Source organism: Saimiri boliviensis, chromosome 17 (assembly GCF_048565385.1).
Source record: "Saimiri boliviensis isolate mSaiBol1 chromosome 17, mSaiBol1.pri, whole genome shotgun sequence".
Classification (NCBI taxonomy): Eukaryota; Metazoa; Chordata; class Mammalia; order Primates; family Cebidae; genus Saimiri; species Saimiri boliviensis.
In genome coordinates this window covers 27,626,719-27,647,759 of record NC_133465.1, presented here as the reverse complement: position 1 = coordinate 27,647,759, position 21,041 = coordinate 27,626,719, and the positions used below count along the sequence as shown (strand labels likewise).

Below are 21,041 nucleotides of genomic sequence, written 5' to 3'. Positions count from 1 at the left end.
GACTCTGAATTAATCCTTGGGTGAAAACCACTTTCCTTTGCTTTTATTTAACAGCTGTCATTTTTGACATCACATTCTAGGCACTGTGCTTTTATCTCATAAAGTAAATAGTATTTTTTTTTCTTTTTTTTTTTTGAGACGGAGTTTCGCTCTTGTTACCCAGGCTGGAGTGCAATGGCGCGATCTCGGCTCTCCGTAACCTCCGCCTCCTGGGTTCAGGCAATTCTCCTGCCTCAGCCTTCTGAGTAGCTGGGATTACAGGCACGAGCCACCATGCCCTGCTAATTTTTTGTATTTTTAGTAGAGACGGGGTTTCACCATGTTGACCAGGATGGTCTTGATCTCTCCACCTCGTGATCCACCCGCCTCGGCCTCCCAAAGTGCTGGGATTACAGGCTTGAGCCACCACACCTGGCCTAAGTAAATAGTATTTAACCCTGTTTTATAGATGAAGAAACTTGCTGTTAGTTCATAGCATAAGGAAAAGGCTTTTTTTTGTGACTCTGGGAAGTGTCTTTCCTAGGGTTACACAACTGTAAGTAGTTAGAAAGATGGTCTGTAGTCTTTGGGAAAACATGCAAGATTCCAGCTGATCGTACCATAGCTAAAGGTTAAAAGTCTCTGCGATGAACTTTGTCCCATATATTTTATTTTTCTTAATTCTAGAAGACAGCTTCGACTTTAATTTTTTTAGAGATATGTCTTGTTTTGCCTTATGTACTACTTAAAATTGGGATTTAATAGTAAATTTTCCAGTAACAGAAGTCTCATAATTAAATGTGTCTAAATTAGGACCTTTATCTAAACTTAGATCAGTTATTTTGTCTCAGTCTGTCAATGAACCTTTTACCACAGGGCCCTTGTTTACTGAAGCCTTATCCAGGCTTGTTTACTAGCTCTAGGAGAAAATCTTAGTAATTTTCTGGGTGAGATTTTCCTTTTTTGTTTTTCTTTTATTTTCCATTTGTTATTTTTGTAGAGACAAGGTCTTGCTATTTTGCCCAGGCTGTTCTCAAACTCCTGAACTCAAGCAATCCTGCAGCCTTGGACTCCCACAATGCTGGTATCACAGGCATGAGCCACTGTGCCTGGCCAGATTTTTCATGTTTCTGTGAGAATAAGGAGTAAACTGGTTCTCCTAAGAACCCCATATTGATAACAGTTTATTGTTTATCCTTGCAGATAATAGTTTTTTAATAGTTAGATTTTTTCTCTCCAGCCATCTTTTCTCTGCTTAAATGTATGTATTTTTTATAAAAGGATCGATCATATAATGTAAAGTGTTCTGCATCTTTCTGTGTATGTTTAATTCCAACATAAAAACTTGTTGAACTCAATATGGAAAGCACATTCTCTGGAAGATAATATTTAAATGTACATGGTCACATTGTACGTCAATGGCAGTGCTAAGCCTGAAGGTCAGACTTTATTCTTACCTGATGCTCTTTTTCCATATCAAAATACCTTTTCAACTTTGCTCCAAAGGATTCAGCCTAAAATACTCTTTGCACTCTAACCTACTGTGTTGTAATTCTTGTTTGTTTTTTGAGACAGTTTTACTCTGTTGCCCAGGCTAGAGTGTGGTGGCGTAATCACGGCTCACTGCAGGCTCAACTCCCCAGGCTCAATCCATCCTCCCACCTCAGACTCCCAAGTACTTGGGACTACAGGTTTGCACCATCATGCCTGGCTAATTTTTAAAGTTTTATAGAGATAGGGTCTTGCTATATTGCCCAGGCTGGCTCCGAATTCCTGGGCTCAAGTGATCTTCTCTCCTGGGCCTCCCAAAGTTCTAGGATTACAGGCATGAGCCACTGTACCTGGCCTTATGTTGTATTTTTTATGTAATAGATCTTCTTGCTCTGTCTCTGTTTCTCTCTCTCTCTATATGTAGGTATGTGTGATGTATATACATATAATGATACACACAATAATAATGTACACTATATAATTGTACTATACCTATGTTTCACTCTTGTTACCCAGGTTGGAGTGCAATGGCGCGATCTCGGCTCACTGCAACCTCCGCCTCCTGGGTCCAAGCAATTCTCCTGCCTCAGCCTCCTGAGTAGCTGGAATTACAGGCACGCGCCACCATGCCCAGCTAATTTTTTGTATTTTTAGTAGAGATGGGGTTTCACCATGTTGACCAGGATGGTCTTGATCTCTCGACCTCGTGATCCACCCGCCTCAGCCTCCCAAAGTGCTAGGATTACAGGCTTGAGCCACCGCACCTGACCCTGTACTCTTTCTTCTTTATCATACATAAGAACCTTGAGACTGGGTATGGTGGGTCATTCCTGTAATCCCAGCACTTTGAAAGGCTGAGGCAGGCAGATTACCAGAGGTCAGGATTTGAGATCAGACTGGCCAACATGGTAAAACGACGTCTCTACTAAAAATGCAAAAATTAGCTGGGTGTGGTGGTGGGCTCCTGTAGTCCCAGCTACTTCAGAGGCTGAGGCAGGAGAATCTATTGAACCTGGGAGGGGGAGGTTGCAGTGAGCTGAGGTCATGCCATTGCACTCCAGGCTGGGCGGCAGAGCTAGACTCTGTCTCAAAAAACAAAAAAAAAAACAAAAAAAAAAACAAAACCTTGAGGCCAAGGTCCATGTGTTACAATATTATTTTCTTGATAGTATCCAGCCTAGAGCCACACATACAGTAGACTGGGTAACTGTATTTGGAAAGTACTTTGCTTGAATTTGGTGACTAAAATTTAAAAATACACTGCCAAGTCTGTACTACAGACATCCTCCTGGGTATTTTGTTCACATGTAAATTTATTTACTTGGATAACTTCAAGTAAGAAATAAAGGCAAATTAATAATAACTAGATACATTTCAATTTAAGGTCTCTGGTAAGATCTGAATAATCATTTCTTTATTGATTATTTAATGTGATTTGTGATTATATTTTTTCTTTTAGTAAATATAAAATATTTTCCAGTGATAGAAATTAATATTTCAGTTTTTTTTGTCTAGGCAAGCAATGCTTCCAAAAACATATCAAAAGCAAAACAATTGATTGAAAAAGCAAAAGCTTTACACATCAGTAGGTCAAAGGTGACTGAAGAAATAGTGATTCCCTTAAGGCGTTCCTCTAGACATCAGACACTTTCTGAAAGGAAGAAATTGTCCGAAACAGAAGTAAGTATTACAAATATCTGTTGGTATAAATCCTCTCCATTTTGCTGTTTGGAGTGGGAGAAGGAAACTATTATAAAGTTATAAGGCAGGTTTGTGTGATAGCTTGAAGTGGTAGAGAGAATATTATTTTCAGTTTTGCTTTAAAAGCCTTCTCCTTTTTTTGTTTGCAGAATAAGTTTGAATCCTTCGTAAGTCACTCAAGATCTTTCAAAGGCTGAACTACCTCTCCCCCTTTTTTAAATTTTTTTGTGACAGAGTTTTGCCCTTGTTGCCCAGGCTAGAGTGCAATGGCATGATCTCGGCTCACTGCAACTTCTATCTCCTGTGTTCAAGCAATTCTCCTGCCTCAGCTTCCCAGGTAGCTGAGATTACAGGTGTATTTTTAGTAGAGATGGGGTTTCACCATGATTGGCCAAGCTGGTCTTGAACTCCTGAACTCAGGTGATCCACCCGCCTTGGCCTCCCACAGTGCTGGGATTACAGGTGGGAGCCACTGTGCCTGGCCCTCTTCCCTTTCTTCAAAACAACTCTTTGCTGTAGTCACACTAAATTGTTCATTTTTCCCTAAATGGTGCAGTTTTCACGGTATTCATTTTATTGTTATCAGCTTGAAATATACATTCCAGGTACTCTTCTATGTGAGGAATTCCTACTCAAGCTTTGAGATCCTGCCAACTGCCAGTACCTCCCCTTTTGAAAAAAATACTGAAAAAAATACTTAAATTGTGGCTGGGCGTGGCGACTCACGCTTGTAATCCCAGCACTTTGGGAGACCGAGGCGGGCAGATCATGAGGTCAGGAGTTCGAGACCAACATGGTGAAACCCTGTCTCTACTAAAAATACAAAAATTAGCCAGGTATGGTGATGCAAACTTGTAATCCCAGCTACTCAGGAGTAATCCCAGCTACTCAGGAGGCTGAGTCAGGAGAATCACTTGGAGAGGCAGAGGTTACAGTGAGCCGAGATTGCGCCATTGTATTCCAGCCTGGGTGACAGAGTGAGACTCCATCTCAAAAAAAAAAAAAAAAAAAAAAAAAAAACCAACAAGTTTAATAGAGATATAATTCATTTACCATGCACTTCACCATTTAAAGTGTACAGTTCAGTGGCATTTGTATATTGATAGAGTTGTGCATTTATTACTATAGTCAATTTTAGAACATTTTCATTACCCCAAAAATAAACTCTTTTCTTCTTAGTTGTCACCCCCAATCCCCTCATTCCAACAGCCCTAGACTAATCTTTTTCTGTCTCTAGATTTGCCTGTTCTGGACATTTCATATGAATGGTATCATATAATGTGATTTTTTTGTGTCTGGCTTCTATTGCTTAGGATGTATTTTCAGGATTTATGTTGTAGCCTCATATTTCTTTTTATTGCCAAATACCCCATTCATTAGTTGATGGACATTTGTGTTGTTTCCACTTTTTGGCTATTCTGAACATTTTACCAACTCCTTCAAGCTTTGCTTGTATTCAAGACTCTTCTGCCGGGCATGGTGGCTCAAGCCTGTAATCCCAGCACTTTGGGAGGCCGAGGCGGGTGGATCACGAGGTCAAGAGATCGAGACCATCCTGGTCAAGATGGTGAAACCCCGTCTCTATTAAGAATACAAAAAAAATAGCTGGGCATGGTGGCACGTGCCTGTAATCCCAGCTACTCAGGAGGCTGAGGCAGGAGAATTGCCTGAACCCGGGAGGCGGAGGTTGCGGTGAGCCGAGATCGCGCCATTGCACTCCAGCCTGGGTAACAAGAGCGAAACTCCGTCTCAAAAAAAAAAAAAAAAGACTCTTCTGATAGAATATATAAAAAGAAAAAGTAACAATAACAAAAAATAACGGCCTAAGCACAGTGGCTCATGCCTGTAATCCCTGCACTTTGGGAGGCTTAAGTGTGCAGATCACAAGGTTAGGAGTTTGAGACCAGCCTGACCAACATGGTGAAACTCCATCTGTACTAGAAATATAAAAATTAGCCAGGCGTGGTGGCATGCACCTGTAATGTAATCCCAGCTACTCGGGAAGCTCAGGCAGGAGAATTGCTCGAACTCGGGAGGCGGAGGTTGCAGTGAGCCAAGATCATGCCACTGCACTCCAGCCTGGGCGACAGAGCAAGACTCTGTCTCAACAACAAAAAATAAAAAATAAAACAAAATAAAATAATGAAAGCTATGCTGATGCCTACAAAACAAATAGTTTCTTTCCTGATGTCTACTTTACTTTTGTATATTTTTTTGTATTGGTAGTGCACTCACCATGCCATATTATAACTAGTTTAAACTATCCGTTCATGGATTAGCTCTCCCTTTCTCCTCTATATTCAGATGTAACATTTGAGGCCAATTCTTGAGTTTTGCTTGTGTGTTCCCAGTTTCTTCTGTATTGCCTCACATATGTTAAGTGCTCAGAAAATCTATGTTGATGACATGAAAATAAAAACTTAATTCATTTTTCTTTTTTTTTTTGAGATGGAGTCACACTCTGTCGCCCAGGCTGGAGTGTAGTGGCATCATCTCTGCTTACTGTAACCTCTGCATCCCAGGTTCAAGCAATTCTGTCTCAGCCTCCTGAGTAGCTGGGATTACAGGTGTGCGCCACCATGCCTGGCTATTTTTTTTTTGTATTTTTAGTAGAGACAGGGTTTCACCATGTTGGCCAGCCTGGTTTTGAACTCCTGACCTCAGGTGATCCACCCTCCTCAGCCCCACAAAGTGCTGGGATTACACCGCACCTGGCCAACAAACTTCATTCTAATACATTTCTAGGGTGTACAGTTCTAACAGGGCTATAATCAGACTTTTTATAACTTGGTCATATTGACTGTTTATTTGGAATACAGTCTGTTAGTTGCTTTAAAAAATTTTCTTCATATGAATGCCAGGTCATATGTTAGTTAGTTAGTTAGTTAGTTTGTTTATTTATTTATTTATTTATTTTGAGACAGAGTCTCACTCTGTTGCCCAGGCTGGAGTGCAGTGGCGAGGTCTCAGCTCACTGCAACCTCCTCCACCTCCCAGGTTCAAGCAATTCTCTCTCCTCAGCCTCCTGAGTAGCTGGGACTACAGGCACATGCCCCTATACCTGGGTAATTTTTGTATTTTTAGTAGAGACGGGGTTTCACTATGGGAGGCCGAGGCAGATGGGTCACCTGAGGTCAGGAATTTGTGACCAGCCTAGCCAACATGGCAAAACCCCAGGTCTACCAAAAATACAAAAATTAGCCAGGCATGGTGGCGTGTGCCTGTAGTTCCAGCTACTTGGGAGGCTGAGGCAGAAGAATCGCTTGAACCCAGAAGGTGGAGGTTGCAGTGCTTCAGCCTGGGAGATAGAGCGAGATTCTGTCTCAAAACAAAACAAAACAAAAAAAACAAAAAGAGCGGATGCGGTGGCTCATGCCTGTAATCCCAGCACTTTGGGAGGCTGAGGAAGGTGGATCACTTGAGGTCAGGAGTTTAAGACCAGCATGAAGAAAATGGTGAAACTCCATCACTACTAAAAATACAAAATTAGCTGGGTGTGGTGGTGTGTGCCTGTAATTCCAGCTACTTGGGAAGCTGAGGCAAGAGAATCGCTTGAACCTGGGAGGTGGAGGTTGCAGTGAGCCGACATTGCACCACTGCACTACAGCCTGGGCGACAAGAGCGAAACTCCGTCTCAAAAAAAAAAAAAAAAAAAAAAAAAAAAAAGAAAGCCCATGGTCATCATAAACTCACTGTGATATATAAACTTGTATGATGTAAGCTTGGATTCCTGCTATCTGGCATGTGTTTTCTGTTTCTATCAGGTAATATCTGATGGGGAGATGTATGGAGCTGGTAATTATTTTTACTATGGTTTCTATCACTGTGATTCTTTTGAAATTTCAATGACATTAATTATATGACTTAATTAAATTTCTTTCTCTTATTTTGTTTTAGGACTCAGTTATAATAATAGATTCAAGTCCTACTTCTTTAAAGCATCCGGAGAAAAATAAGAAGCAAAAACTTCAGTGTTTAAATGATGTGCTAGGAAAAAAACTTAACACAGCCACTAAAAATGTACCTGGTAATCAGATTTAATGACATTTAGGATGTATATTAGAATGTTTGGGTTTTTTGTTTTGTTTTGTTTTTGTGTTTTGGGATATTCTGAATGTGCTCATGATTCAAATTTCGTATCTTATGTAAGACTTTAACTGTATTATATTTCTATTTTAATAAGTAAAGATATGATATAGTGAAGAGTTGTTTTTGTTTTTTTTTTTTTGTGAGATGGAGTTTCGCTCTTGTTACCCAGGTTGGAGTGCAATGGCGCGATCTCGGCTCACTGCAACCTCTGCCTCCTGGGTTCAGGCAATTCTTCTGCCTCAGCCTCCTGAGTAGCTGGGATTACAGGCACGCGCCACCACGCCCAGCTAATTTTTTGTATTTTTAGTAGAGATGGGGTTTCACCATGTTGACTAAGATGGTCTTGATCTCTTGACCTCATGATCCACCTGCCTCAGCCTCCCAAAGTGCTGGGATTACAGGCTTGAGCCACTGCACCTGGCCCCAGTGAAGAGTTTTGTTTTTTTTTTTTTGAATCAGAGTCTTGCTCAGTTACTTAGGCTGGAGTGCAGTGGTGTGATCTCTGCTCACTGCAACTTCTGCCTCCCGGGTTCAAGCGATTCTCCTGCTTAAGCCTCCCAAGTATCTGGGACTATAGGCCTGTGCCACCTGCCCAGCTATTTTTTGTATTTTTAATAAAGAGGGTTTTACCATGTTAGCCAGGCTGGTCTCAAACTCCTGCCAGTGAAGAGTTTTTCAGGCTGGGCGTGGTGGCTTACGCCTGTAATCCCAGCACTTTGGGAGGCCAAGGTGGGTGGATCATGAGGTCAGGAGATAGAGACCATCCTGGCCAACATGGTGAAACCTATCTCTACTAAAAATACAAAAAATTAGTTGGGTGTGGCGGCATGTACCTGTAGTCCCAGCTACTGAGGAGGCTGAGGCAGAAGAATTGCGTGAACCTGAGATGTGGAGGCTGCAGTGAGCCTAGATCTTGCCACTGTACTCCACCCTGGGTGACAGAGTGAGACTCCATCTAAAAAAAAAGGTGGGGGGTGTTTCAAAGAGAAATTTAACATATTTTAATTTAATGCATTTCTGTGTATCTTTTGCCTTTGGTTAAGTTGGTGGTTCCTAAACATGACTGATTATAAAAATCATCATCTGGGTAAATTAAAACATTTAATAAATCTTTTGGTCCTTCCTTAGTCATATTGAATAAGAATTTTCAGAGGTGGGTTGTAGGAATTTCTAGTTAAAAAAAAAAAAGTTCCCCAGGAGATTCTGATATTGCCAGGGTGAAAGAACAGATCATTATATAGGAATTTTTATTTTTATTTTTTTAAATGATGGGGTTTCACCCTGATGGCCAGGCTGGTCTTGAACTCCTGACCTAAGGTCATCCACCCACCTCAGCCTTCCAAAGTGTTAGGATTACAGGTGTGAGCCACTGCGCCTGGCCATGGAATTTTTTTTTTTTTTATTGAGATGCTGTCTTGCTCTGTTACCCAGGCTGGAGTATAGTGGCACAATCTCAGCTCACTGCAATCTTCACCTCCCAGGTTTAAGCTATTCTCCTGCCTTAGCCTCCTGAGTAGCTGGGATTACAGGCACTTGCCACCACACCCAGCTAATGTTTGTATTTTTAGTAGAGACGGGGTTTCACTATGTTGGCTAGGCTGGTCTCAAACTCCTGACCTCAAGTGATCTTCCTGCCTTGGCCTCTCAGCGTGCTGGGATTACAGGCATGAGCCACTGTGCCCGGCTGAAATTTTTTAATTAAAAAATTAAATTTGTAAAAGCCAAAAAGATGTTTTGAAAGTAGCTGAAGGTGGAGATGGTATACATTGATACTAACCTAAGTATTTATTTTTCTAAGGAAAAATGAAAGTTGCTCCTTTATTTCTTGCAAGAAAAGCACAAAAAGCAGCCGATCCTGTCCCTAGTCTTGATGAAAGCAGGTAAGACCAATACAAATTTTTTTTTTTCTTTTTGGGACAGAATTTCGCTTGTTACCCAGGCTGGAGTGCAATGGCGCGATCTCGGCTCACTGCAACCTCCGCCTCCTGGGTTCAGGCCATTCTCCTGCCTCAGCCTCCTGAGTAGCTGGGATTACAGGCACGCGCCACCATGCCCAGCTAATTTTTTGTATTTTTAGTAGAGACGGGGTTTCACCATGTCGACCAGGATGGTCTCGATCTCTTGATCTCGTGATCCACCTGCCTCGGCCTCCCAAAGTGCTGGGATTACAGGTGTGAGCCACCATGCCCGGCTAAATAAATTTAATAAAATTAGTATTTGTCAGTATTTTGCTGGGCGAGGTGGCTCACGCCTGTAACTCCAGCATTTTGGGAGTCCAAGTGGATGGATCACAAGGTCAGGAGTTCGATACCAGCCTGGCTGAGATGGTGAAACCCCGTCTCTACTAACAATACAAAAATTAGGTGGGCTCAGTGGCATACACCTATAATCCAGCTACTCAGGAGGCTGAGGCAGGAGAATCACTTGAACCCAGGAGGCAGAAGTTGTAGTGAGCCGAGATTGTGCTGTTGCACTCTAGCCTGGCGACAGAGTGAGACTCCTCCATCTCAGAAAACCCCCCAAAAAAAAAAATTTGTCAGTATTTTATATAAAATTACCTAAGATGTAAAATTTTCATAAAATATATACATTATATAATATTTTATACATAAAGTTAATATTTAAATATTTTATATAAAATTACCTAATAAATATTTTATATATAGGTAAATTTCTGCCTTCCAGCCTCAAGCCGTTCTCGTGCCTCAGCCACCCGAGTAGCTGGGATTACAAGCACCATGCCACCATGCCTGGCTAATTTTTTTGTATTTTTAGTAGAGATGGGGTTTCAACATGTTGATCAGGCTGGTCTTGAACTCCTTGCCTCAAGTGATCCACCCACCCACCTCAGCCTCCCAGAGTACTTGTGTTACAGGCATGAGCCACCACGCCTAGCTTTAAAAATGTTTATTTTCTAGGTAGTATAGTTTATTTTGTTTATAACCTTAGCTTTTCTTCTTCAAATCATTTTCTTAAAAGTCAAGATACATCTGAAAAATCTCTGGATTGTGATGTTCAATGTAAAGCAAAGCGTGACTTCCTAATGAGTGGTTTGCCAGATTTGTTGAAACGGCAAATTGCAAAGAAGGCTGCTACATTGGATGTGTACAATGCAGTGAGTTCAAGCTTCCAGAGAGTCGTTCATGTACAACAAAGGGATGATGGTGAGTTTGTTTTTCATTATTGAATATTTACTCTTCAACTATTAGAAGTAACTTTAAACTATGTAAGTTGCTTAAAGATGAGGCTAAGGTTTAATTATCATTCTTTTTTTTTTTGAGATGGAGTTTCGCTCTTGTTGCCTAGGCTGGAGTGCAGTGGTGCAGTCTCTGCTCACCACAACCTTTGCCTCCCGGGTCCAAGCGATCCTCCTGCTTCAGCCTCCCAAGTAGGTGGGATTACAGGCACATACCACCATGCCTGGCTAATGTTGTATTTTTAGTTGAACTCCCGACCTCAGGAGATCCGCCTGCCTTGGTCTCCCAAAGTGCTGGGATTACAGGTGTGAGCCACCATGCCCAGCCTAATTATCATTCTTATGGTGATTTCAGTGTGAATTCTAAAGACAATTTCCCTCACTATTTTTGGGTTTGGTTTCAGGACCCCTTGTGGTTACCAGCACTCATAGATGCTCAGGTATCCTGAATAAAATGGTATAGGCTGGGTGCTGTGTCTCATCCCTGTTAATTCGAGAATTTTGAGAGGCTAGTGCAGGAGAATAGCTTGAGCCCAGGAGTTTGAGACCAGCCTGGGCAACACAGTGAGATCTTGTTTCATAAATAAATAAATAAATAAATAGCTAGGCATGGTGGTACACGCCTGTAATCCCAGCTACTCTGGAGGCTGAGGTGGGAGGATCACTTGAGTCTAGGAGGTCAAGGCTCCAGTGAGTTGTGATCATGCCACTGCATTCCAGCCTAGGTGACAGAACAAGATCCTGCCTTAAAAAAAAAAAAACAACAAAGTTAGCCTTTCTTCTGTATGTGGGAATTTCCCAGCTAGTCTTTCCAGTAATTTATTCTGCTTTTCCTTATTTCCCATCTCTGCCTCTTGCCATTCAATTGATAGAGGCCTTCTAGTTATTTTTACCAGTACAGCTTTAAATAGCAATTTCTTTTTTCTTTTTTTTTTTTTGAGACGGAATTTCGTTCTTGTTACCCAGGCTGGAGTGCAATGGCGCGATCTCGGCTCACCGCAACCTCCGCCTCCTGGGTTCAGGCAATTCTCCTGCCTCAGCCTCTGGAGTAGCTGGGATTACAGGCACGCGCCACCATGCCCAGCTAATTTTTTGCACCTTTAGTAGAGACGGGGTTTCACCATGTTGACCAGGATGGTCTCGATCTCTTGACCTCGTGATCCACCCGCCTCGGCCTCCCAAAGTGCTGGGATTACAGGCTTGAGCCACCGTGCCCGGCGCTTTTTTTTTTTTTTTGAGACGGGGTTTTGCTCTTGTTACCCAGTCTGGAGTGCAATGGCGCGACCTTGGCTCACCGAAACCTCTGCCTCCTGGGTTCAGGCAATTCTCCTGCCTCAGCCTCCTGAGTAGCTGGGATTACAGGCACGCGCCACCATGCCCAGCTAATTTTTTGTATTTTTAGTAGAGATGGCATTTCACCATGTTCACCAGGATGGTCTCGATCTCTTGACCTTGTGATCCACCCACCTCGGCCTCCCAAAGTGCTGGGATTACAGGCTTAAGCCACTGCGCCCGGCCTAAATAGCAATTTCTAATAGTATGTTCAACTACAGAAATTAGTTATGCTTTCCTTACCTCATTTTGATAAACTAATTTTCACAGGAATGCTGCCATAAAACTTAGGATATCTATTTATAGATGATCAGAGAGGCAAACACAGAGGGAACCTCTTTCTTACAACCTTCAAAATTATTGAACACATACTATTGTCTGAAATTCTGCTGAGCAATTCTTTTTTTTTTTTTTTTTTTTTTTTTTTTTTGAGACGGAGTTTCACTCTTGTTACCCAGGCTGGAGTGCAATGGCGCAGTCTCGGCTCACCGCAACCTCCGCCTCCTGGGTTCAGGCAATTCTCCTGCCTCAGCCTCCTGAGTAGCTGGGATTACAGGCACACGCCACCATGCCCAGCTAATTTTTTGTATTTTTAGTAGAGACGGGGTTTCACCATGTTGACCAGGATGGTCTCGATCTCTTGACCTCGTGATCCACCCGTCTCGGCCTCCCAAAGTGCTGGGATTACAGGCTTGATTCACCGCGCCCGGCGAGCAATTCTTATACCTATCTAGTTTAATACCCACAACAACTCTAAGAGGTTGAGAATTATCCCCTCACTTTGAATGTGAGGATGAAGAAACTAAGATTTAGGGTCTTCCTGGTGCTCACAAGGTTAGTAAGTGGCAGAGGTTGGGTTTGAATCCAGATCTGACTTAAAAGTAGACCAAGATGCTAATGCTAACTGCCTCCTAAAAGATTTTTTGTTTGTTTGTTTTTTGTTTTGTTTTTTGTTTTTGAGACAGAGTTTCACTCTTGTTACCCAGGCTGGAGTGCAATGGCACGATCTCGGCCCACCGGAACCTCAGCCTCCTGGGTTCCGGCAATTCTCCTGCCTCAGCCTCCTGAGTAGCTGGGATTATAGGCACGCACCACCATGCCCAGCTAATTTTTTGTACTTTTTTTTTTTTTTTTTTGAGATAGAGTTTCGCTCTTGTTACCCAGGTTGGAGTGCAATGGCGCAATCTCGGCTCACCGCAACCTCCTTCTCCTGGGTTCGGGTAATTCTCCTGCCTCAGCCTCCTAAGAAGCTGGGATTACAGGCACGTGCCACCATGCCCAGCTACTGTTTTGTATTTTTAGTAGAGAAGGGGTTTCACCATGTTGACCAGGATGGTCTCGATTTCTTGACCTCGTGATCCGCCCGCCTCGGCCTCCCAAAGTGCTGGGATTACAGGCTTGAGCCACCGTGCCCGGCCTAATTTTTTGTATTTTTAGTAGAGACGGGGTTTCACCATGTTGACAGGATGGTCTCGATCTCTTGACCTCATGATCCACCCGCCTTGGCTTCCCAAAGTGCTGGAATTACAGGCATGAGCCACCGTGCCCAGCCCTCCTAAAAGTTTTTTATTTTTTTTGAGACAGAGTTTCACTCTTGTTACCCACGCTGGAGTGCAATGGCGTGATCTCGGCTCACCGCAACCTCCGCCTCCTGGGTTCAGGCAATTCTCCTGCCTCAGCCTCCTGAGTAGCTGGGATTACAGGCACACGCCACCAAGCCCAGCTAATTTTTTTTTTTTTTTTTTTTTTTTGAGACAGAGTTTCCCTCTTGTTACCCAGGCTGGAGTGCAATGGCGCGATCTCGGCTCACCGCAACCTCCGCCTCCTGGGTTCAGGCAATTCTCCTGCCTCAGCCTCCTGAGTGGGTGGGATTACAGGCACGCGCCACCATGCCCAGCTAATTTTTTTTTAGTATTTTTAGTAGAGACGGGGTTTCACTATGTTGACCAGGACGGTCTTGATCTCTCGACCTCGTGATCCACCCGCCTCGGCCTCCCAAAGTGCTGGGATTACAGGCTTGAGCCACCGCGCCCGGCTTTTTTTTTTTTTTTTTAAGATGGAGTTTCGCTCTTGTTACCCAGGCTGGAGTGCAATGGCGCGATCTCGGCTCACCGCAACCTCCGCCTCCTGGGCTCAGGCAATTCTCCTGCCTCAGCCTCCTGAGTAGCTGGGATTACAGGCACGTGCCACCACGCCCAGCTAGTTTTTTGTATTTTTAGTAGAGACGGGGTTTCACCATGTTGACCAGGATGGTCTCGATCTCTCGACCTCGTGATCCACCCGCCTCAGCCTCCCAAAGTGCTGGGATTACAGGCTTGAGCCACCGCGCCCGGCCATGCCCAGCTAATTTTTTTTTTTTTTTGAGACGGAGTTTCGCTCTTGTTACCCAGGCTGGAGTGCAATGGCGCGATCTCGGCTCACCGCAACCTCCACCTCCTGGGTTCAGGCAATTCTCCTGCCTCAGCCTCCTGAGTAGCTGGGATTACAGGCACGCGCCACCATGCCCAGCTAACTTTTTGTATTTTTAGTAGAGACGGGGTTTCAGCATGTTGACCAGGATGGTCTCGATCTCTTGACCTCGTGTTCCACCCGCCTCGGCCTCCCGAAGTGCTGGGATTACAGGCTTGAGCCACCGCACCCGGCTCCTAAAAGTTTTAACCTAAGTATCAAGGTTGATTTAAAAAGAAAGGAAAGTTTGTTAACATTTGTTTGTTTTTAATAACTGGGAGGAAAGTCTAGGTGATTTTTTTTTTTTTTTTGAAACGGAGTTTCACTCTTGTTACCCAGGGTGGAGTGCAATGGTGCGATCTCGGCTCACCGCAACTTCCGCCTCCTGGGTTCAGGCAATTCTCCTGCCTCAGCCTCCCGAGTATCTGGGACTATAGGCGCACACCACTATGCCCAGCTAATTTTTGTATTTTTTAGTAGTCACGGGGTTTCACCATGTTGGCCAGGATGGTCTTGATCTCTTGAACTTGTGATCCGCCTGCCTCAGGTTCCCAGAGTGCTGGGATTACAGGCATGAGCCATCTCACCCAGCCGTAATTTTTATTAATTGTATTTGTTGGAGGTTAGGATTTTCCTTCCTTTCCTAGTCATTGGGTTTTCGTTACTTTTGTGTTAATTATGTAGTTGTCAAGTCTTTTCATGTTTACATATTTGACTTTCAGTAAATGGATAGTGTATAAATAAGGTGAATTAAGATGTTTTTTCTATTTTTCTTTAGGGTGCCATTTGTGGCAGTTGAAACCACCCCCTTGTCCTCTCTTAACTAAATTGAAAGAACTGAACACTGAAGTGACAGATCTCTCGAAATGTGTTATTGCTCTTGGTGAATTTTCTACATTGAATTCAAAGTTGAAAAGCAGTAATTCTGCTGCTGTGGTAAGTATTAAAGAGTTCATCCATTGTAGCGTGTTTCCCTTAGATCTTGCAGAGGAAAAAAAATATTTGGATATCTACTCTTGTAGCCTCCAGTTTTGTCCTAGAGTTTAATTTTTTAAAAATCTAACTGTAGTACATATTTTTAAAAAATACTCATGGACCTTAAGAATTAATGATAGGCCGGGCGCGGTGGCTCAAGCCTGTAATCCCAGCACTTTGGGAGGCCGAGGTGGGTGGATCATGAGGTTGAGAGATCAAGACCATCCTGGTCAACATGGTGAAACCCCGTCTCTACTAAAAATACAAAAAAATTAGCTGGGCATGGTGGCTCGTGCCTGTAATCCCAGCTACTCAGGAGGTTGAGGCAGGAGAATTGCCTGAACCCAGGAGGCGGAGGTTGCGGTGAGCCGAGATCGCGCCATTGCACTCCAGCCTGGCTAACAAGAGTGAAACTCTGTCTCAAAAAAAAAAAAAAAAAAAAAAAAGAATTAATGATAGCTAGTTCTGAAAGATTAGATTACATAGCTCATTTAGATACTTTATAAGTTAGTTTTATAATCTAATAGATATAATTAGTTCAAAGGGAGAAAAATAAAAGTAAATTAATTATTCGTAAGCTTTATATTTAGTGACTAAAGCTAATCTCTTTTTTTTTTTTGAGGAGGAGTCTCGCTCTGTTGCCTAGGCTAGAGTACAGTGGCACAATCTTGGCTCACTGTAACCTCTGCCTCCAGGTTCAAGCAATCCTCCTGCCTCGGCCCCCCTTGTAGCTAGGATTATAGGCACGTGCCACCATGCCTAGCTAATTTTTGTATTTTTAGTAGAGATATGGTTTCACCATGTTGGCCAGGATGGTCTTGAACTCCTGATCTCAGGTGATCCACCTACTTCAGCCTCCCAAAGTGCTTGGATTACAGGCATGAACCACTGTGCCTGGCCTAAAGCTAATCTTACATTGATACTGATTTATGATGGACAGAAAGTGGTTGGTAATATTGTAATTAACATAAATAGATGATATTGATTTGTTATTGTGCATTTTGTTCTTTATTGCAGTTCATGAGGACAAGGAAGGAATTTACTGAAGAAGTAAGAAATCTTTTGCTTGAGGAAATTAGGTGGTCAAATCCTGAATTTTCCTTGAGAAAATATTTTCCCTTACTTCTACAAAAACGAATTGAGCACCAAGTACTTTCTTCTGAGTGTCATAGTAAACAAGGTTAGTGATAATTATTATCATTTATGTTAACATATCAGTTTGGAGTTTTTATATATTTTTTAAAATTTTTATTTCTCAGATGGAGTCTTGCCCTGTCACGTGGGCTGGAGTGCAGTGGCGCAACTTTGGCTCACTGCAACCTCCGCCTCCTGCGCTCAAGCAATTCCTGTGTCTCAGGCTCCCAAGTCGCTGGGACCATGGGCATAAGTTACTGTACCCAGCTTATTTTATTTTAAAATTTTTATTTATTTTTTTGAGACCAGTTTATGAGACTAGCTAGTTTTTGTATTTTTGGTAGAGACTGGGTCTTTCCATGTTGCTCAGGCTGGTCTTGAACTCTTGGGCTCAAGTGATCCTTCCGCCTTGGACTCCCAAAGTGCTGGGATTATGGGCACGAGCCACCATGCCCAGCCTAACATGTCAGTTTTGAAAACACTTAACCATTGACTCTTGGAAGTGTTCACCATAGGCAACATTGCTTACAGTTGGCAGGGAGAATTGTTCAGCTGAAGTAAAAGTATCTTGTACAATGCAATGTGCAGAGTTAATCCCTGCCAGTTTCCAAAAATGCCAACCCTAAGACAGCTTAATTATGTTAAAATATTAATCATTTATTTAAGGAATGCCTTAGATAATTTTAGCTTAAATAGCTTTAATTTAATTTAGTACTTAGACTGTGCAAAAGACAGCCTAAGTATTAAAATCTCCAGCTTGCTTTCAGTATGTTGTATTTGATTCTTGGCTTTTCACTTTATTTAATTAATTCATTTGCTTACTTTTTGTGATAGAGTCTTGCTCTGTCACCCAGGCCGAAGTGCAGTGGCGTGATCTTAGCTCACTGTAACCTCTGCCTCTCGAGATTCGTGTGATTCTGGTGCCTCAGCCTTCCTAGTAGCTGGGATTACAGGTGCTGCCACCATGCCCCACTAATTTTTATATTTTTTAGTAGAGATGGGGTTTCACCATGTTGGTCAGGCTTGTCTTGAACTCCTGACCTCAAGTGATTCACTTGCCTTAGCCTCCCAAAGTGCTGGGATTACAGGCATGAGCCACCAAACCTGGCCTATTAATTTATTTATTTATTTATTGAGACAGAGTCTTGCTCTGTCCCCCAGGCTGGAGTGCAGTCACACGATCTTGTCTTACTGAAGCCTCTGCCTCCTGGGTTCCAGTGAATCTCCTGCCTCAGCCTGCTGGGTAGCTGGGATTACAAGCACATGCCACCATGCCCGGCTAATTTTTGTACTTTTAGTAGAGATGGGGTTTCACCACGTTGGCCAGGCAGGTCTCAAACTCCTGACCTCAGGGGATCCTCTTGGCTCGGCCTCCCAAAGTACTGGGATTACAGGCGTGAGCCACTGCACCCAACTTACTTATTTGTTTTTTAAGAGACAAGGCCTCACTTCGTGGCCCAGGCTAGAGTACGGTGGTGTAATCATGGCTCCCTGCAGCCTTAACCTTCTGGGTTCATGTGATTTTCCTACCTCAGCCTCCTAAGTAGCTGGGACTACAGGTGCACGTCACCACTCCTGGCTAATTTTTATATTTTTAGTAGAGATGGGGTTTTCTCATGTTACCCAGGTTGGTCTCAAATGCATAGACTCAAGCAATCTGCCCACCTCAACCTCTCAAAGTTCTGGAATTACAGACCTTGGCCACTGTACCAGGCTCGCTTTTTCATTTTAAAGTTATAAAATTATTGGATACTTGGAAGTAATATTGATATTACTGTTTTTTGTTGATTAGTAAGCACATGCATTTCTTTAATTCTCAAAGTAGAACTAGAGCCAGATGTCAACCATAAAGAAACCAAAAGGAAACGAGTGGAAGCAGAAAATTCTAAGTCAAAAAGAAAGAAACCAAATGAGTATTCAGAAAATCTGGAAAAGATCAATAGGAAGTCAGAAGAACTTGGCAAAAGAAACAACTCTTCTGGGATAAAGCAAGATTCTTCCAAAGGTATGTTTTCTAAAACATCCCAGAAGAAACAGATTGCTTCAACTACATCTAAAGTGGAAACTAAAACAGTTGAAAATTTTGATACTCTTTTTTTTTTGAGACGGAGTTTTTTGCTCTTGTTACCCAGGCTGGAGTGCAATGGCGCGATCTCGGCTCACCGCAACCTCCACCTCCTGGGTTCAGGCAATTCTCCTGCCTCAGCCTCCTGAGTAGCTGGGATTACAGGCACGCGCCACCACACCCAGCTAGTTTTTTGTATTTTTAGTAGAGACGGGGTTTCACCATGTCGACCAGGATGGTCTCGATCTCTCGACCTCGTGATCCACCCGCCTCGGCCTCCCAAAGTGCTGGGATTACAGGCTTGAGCCACCGCGCCCGGCAATACTCTTTTTTTAAAATTTTAATTGAATTGTATTTTAATTTTAGATTTCATTTTTCTTTTTTTGAGACAGAGTTTCACTCTTGTTGCCCAGGCTGGAGTGCAATGGCACGATTCCAGCTAACTGCAACCTCTTTCTACCTCTTCAGTTCAAGTGATTCTCCTGCCTCAGCCTCCTGGGTAGCTGGGAATACAGGTCCCTGCCTCCACACCCAGATAATTTTTGTATTTTTAGTAGAGACAGGCTTTCACTATGTTGGCCAAGCGCGTCTTGAACTCCTTACCTCAGGTGATCCACCTGCCTTGGCCTCCCAAAGTGCAGATAGCGATATTCTAATAATTAGATGATGACAGTCTGTACCAGAAATATTAATGTCTTCCATTCCTGGCAAATTAGAGTTTTTCCTTCTTGTCCTCGAACTGTTTTTTAACTTTTCATTCTTTCCTTCTCCTTTTTCTATGTGCTTTTTCCAACTTTCTTTTTTTTTTTTTTTTTTTTTTGAGGCGGAGTTTCGCTCTTGTTACCCAGGCTGGAGTGCAATGGCGCGATCTCAGCTCACCGCAATCTCCGCCTCCTGGGTTCAGGCCATTCTCCTACCTCAGCCTCCTGAGTAGCTGGGATTACAGGCACGCGCTACCACGCCCAGCTAATTTTTTGTATTTTTAGTAGAGACGGGGTTTCATCATGTTGACCAGGATGGTCTCGATCTCTTGATCTCGTGATCCACCCACCTCGGCCTCCCAAAGTGCTGGGATTACAGGCTTGAGCCACTGTGCCCGGCTCCAATTTTCAAACAATAAATATGTATTTGAAATAAGTGAAACCTCGCAGATTATGGGCTTACAAATAACCCTATTAACAGATAAGTGTTCAATCTTTGATTTTTCTGTGCTTCTGTAAATATATGTGCTTTTATTTTCTTATTTTTTATTTTCTGAGACAGGGTCTCGCTCTGTTGCCCAGGCTGGAATGTAGTCGCTGATCTCAGCTCACACAACCTCTGCCTCCCTGGTTCTAGTGATTCTTCTGCCTCAGCTTCCTGAATAGCTGGGATTATAGGCACGACCCACCACTTCCAGCTAATTTTTGTAGAGACAGGGTTTCACTGTTGCCTGGGCAGGTCTTAAACTCCTGAACTCAAATGATCACTTGCTTTGGCCTCCCAAAGTGCTGGGATTACAGGCATGAGCCATTGCGCCTGGCCAATGTATGTGCTTTAAAAAAAAAATCTGGGCCGGGCGCGGTGGCTCAAGCCTGTAATCCCAGCACTTTGGGAGGCCGAGGCGGGTGGATCACGAGGTCAAGAGATCGAGACCATCCTGGTCAACATGGTGAAACCCTGTCTCTACTAAAAAAATACAAAAAATTAGCTGGGCATGGTGGCGCGTGCCTGTAATCCCAGCTACTCAGGAGGCTGAGGCAGGAGAATTGCCTGAACCCAGGAGGCGGAGGTTGCGGTGAGCCGAGATTGCACTATTGCACTCCAGCCTGGATAACGAGAGCAAAACTCCGTCTCAAAAAAAAAAAAAAAAAAAAAAAATCTAGTATTGGCTGGGGGCGGTGGCTCACGCTTGTAATCCCAGCACTTTGGGAGGTTGAGGCGGTGGGATCATGAGGTCAGGAGTTCGAGACCAGCCTGACCAACATGTTGAAACCCCATCTCAACTAAAAATACAAAAATTAGCCAGCTGTGGTGCCTGTAATCCCAGCTATTTGGGAGGTTGAGGCAGGAGAATGGCTTGAATCCAGGAGGTGGAGGTTACAGGGAGCCAAGATTGCATCATTGCACTCCATCTCCAAAAAAAAAGAAAAAAATTGTATTGTGCTTACTTCAGCAGCACATACACTAAAATCAGAATGATACAGAGAAGATTAGCATGGCCCCTGTGCAAAGATGACAGTTGTTTGTTTGTTTTTTTAGTAGAGATAGGGTTTTGCTATGTTGGCTGGTCTCAAACTCCTGACCTCAAGTTAAGGAATGGCAATTTTAAAATTAAAAAGTTAAAAAAAAGTAACAAAGTGGCCAGGGGCGGTAGCTCACGCTTCTAATTTCAGCATTTTGGGAGGCCAAGGCGGGTGGATCACCTGAGGTCAGAAGTTTGAGACCGGCCTGGCCAACATGGCAAAACTTTGTCTCTACTAAAAATACGGTAATTAGCCGGGCATGGTGGTGCACATCTATAATCCCAGCTTCTTCAGAGGCTGAGGCAGGAAAATCATTTGAACCTAGGTGGCAGATGGTTGCAGTGAGCTGAGACCTCTCCACTGCACTCCAGCCTGGACAACAGAGCGAGACTCCATCTCAAAAATA

General features: G+C 43.2%; 1 protein-coding gene and 1 pseudogene across 3 annotated transcripts in view; both read left to right on the top strand.

Annotated features, from left to right (window-relative positions):
- ATAD5 (ATPase family AAA domain containing 5) overlaps positions 1 to 21,041 on the top strand; it is a 60,875-nt gene that overhangs the window by 10,923 nt on the left and 28,911 nt on the right. For 2 of the 3 annotated variants that reach the window (XM_074388392.1, XM_074388393.1), the window contains exons 4-10: positions 2,986 to 3,150; positions 7,069 to 7,198; positions 9,059 to 9,140; positions 10,240 to 10,424; positions 15,015 to 15,172; positions 16,229 to 16,391; positions 18,168 to 18,350. In XM_074388392.1, coding sequence (XP_074244493.1) covers positions 2,986 to 3,150; positions 7,069 to 7,198; positions 9,059 to 9,140; positions 10,240 to 10,424; positions 15,015 to 15,172; positions 16,229 to 16,391; positions 18,168 to 18,350 — 1,066 coding nt within the window. The remainder of the gene's footprint in view (positions 1 to 2,985; positions 3,151 to 7,068; positions 7,199 to 9,058; positions 9,141 to 10,239; positions 10,425 to 15,014; positions 15,173 to 16,228; positions 16,392 to 18,167; positions 18,351 to 21,041) is intronic. The other variant, XM_039476376.2, reaches the window with a different exon arrangement.
- Positions 20,553 to 20,649, top strand: LOC120366985 (U6 spliceosomal RNA; annotated as a pseudogene).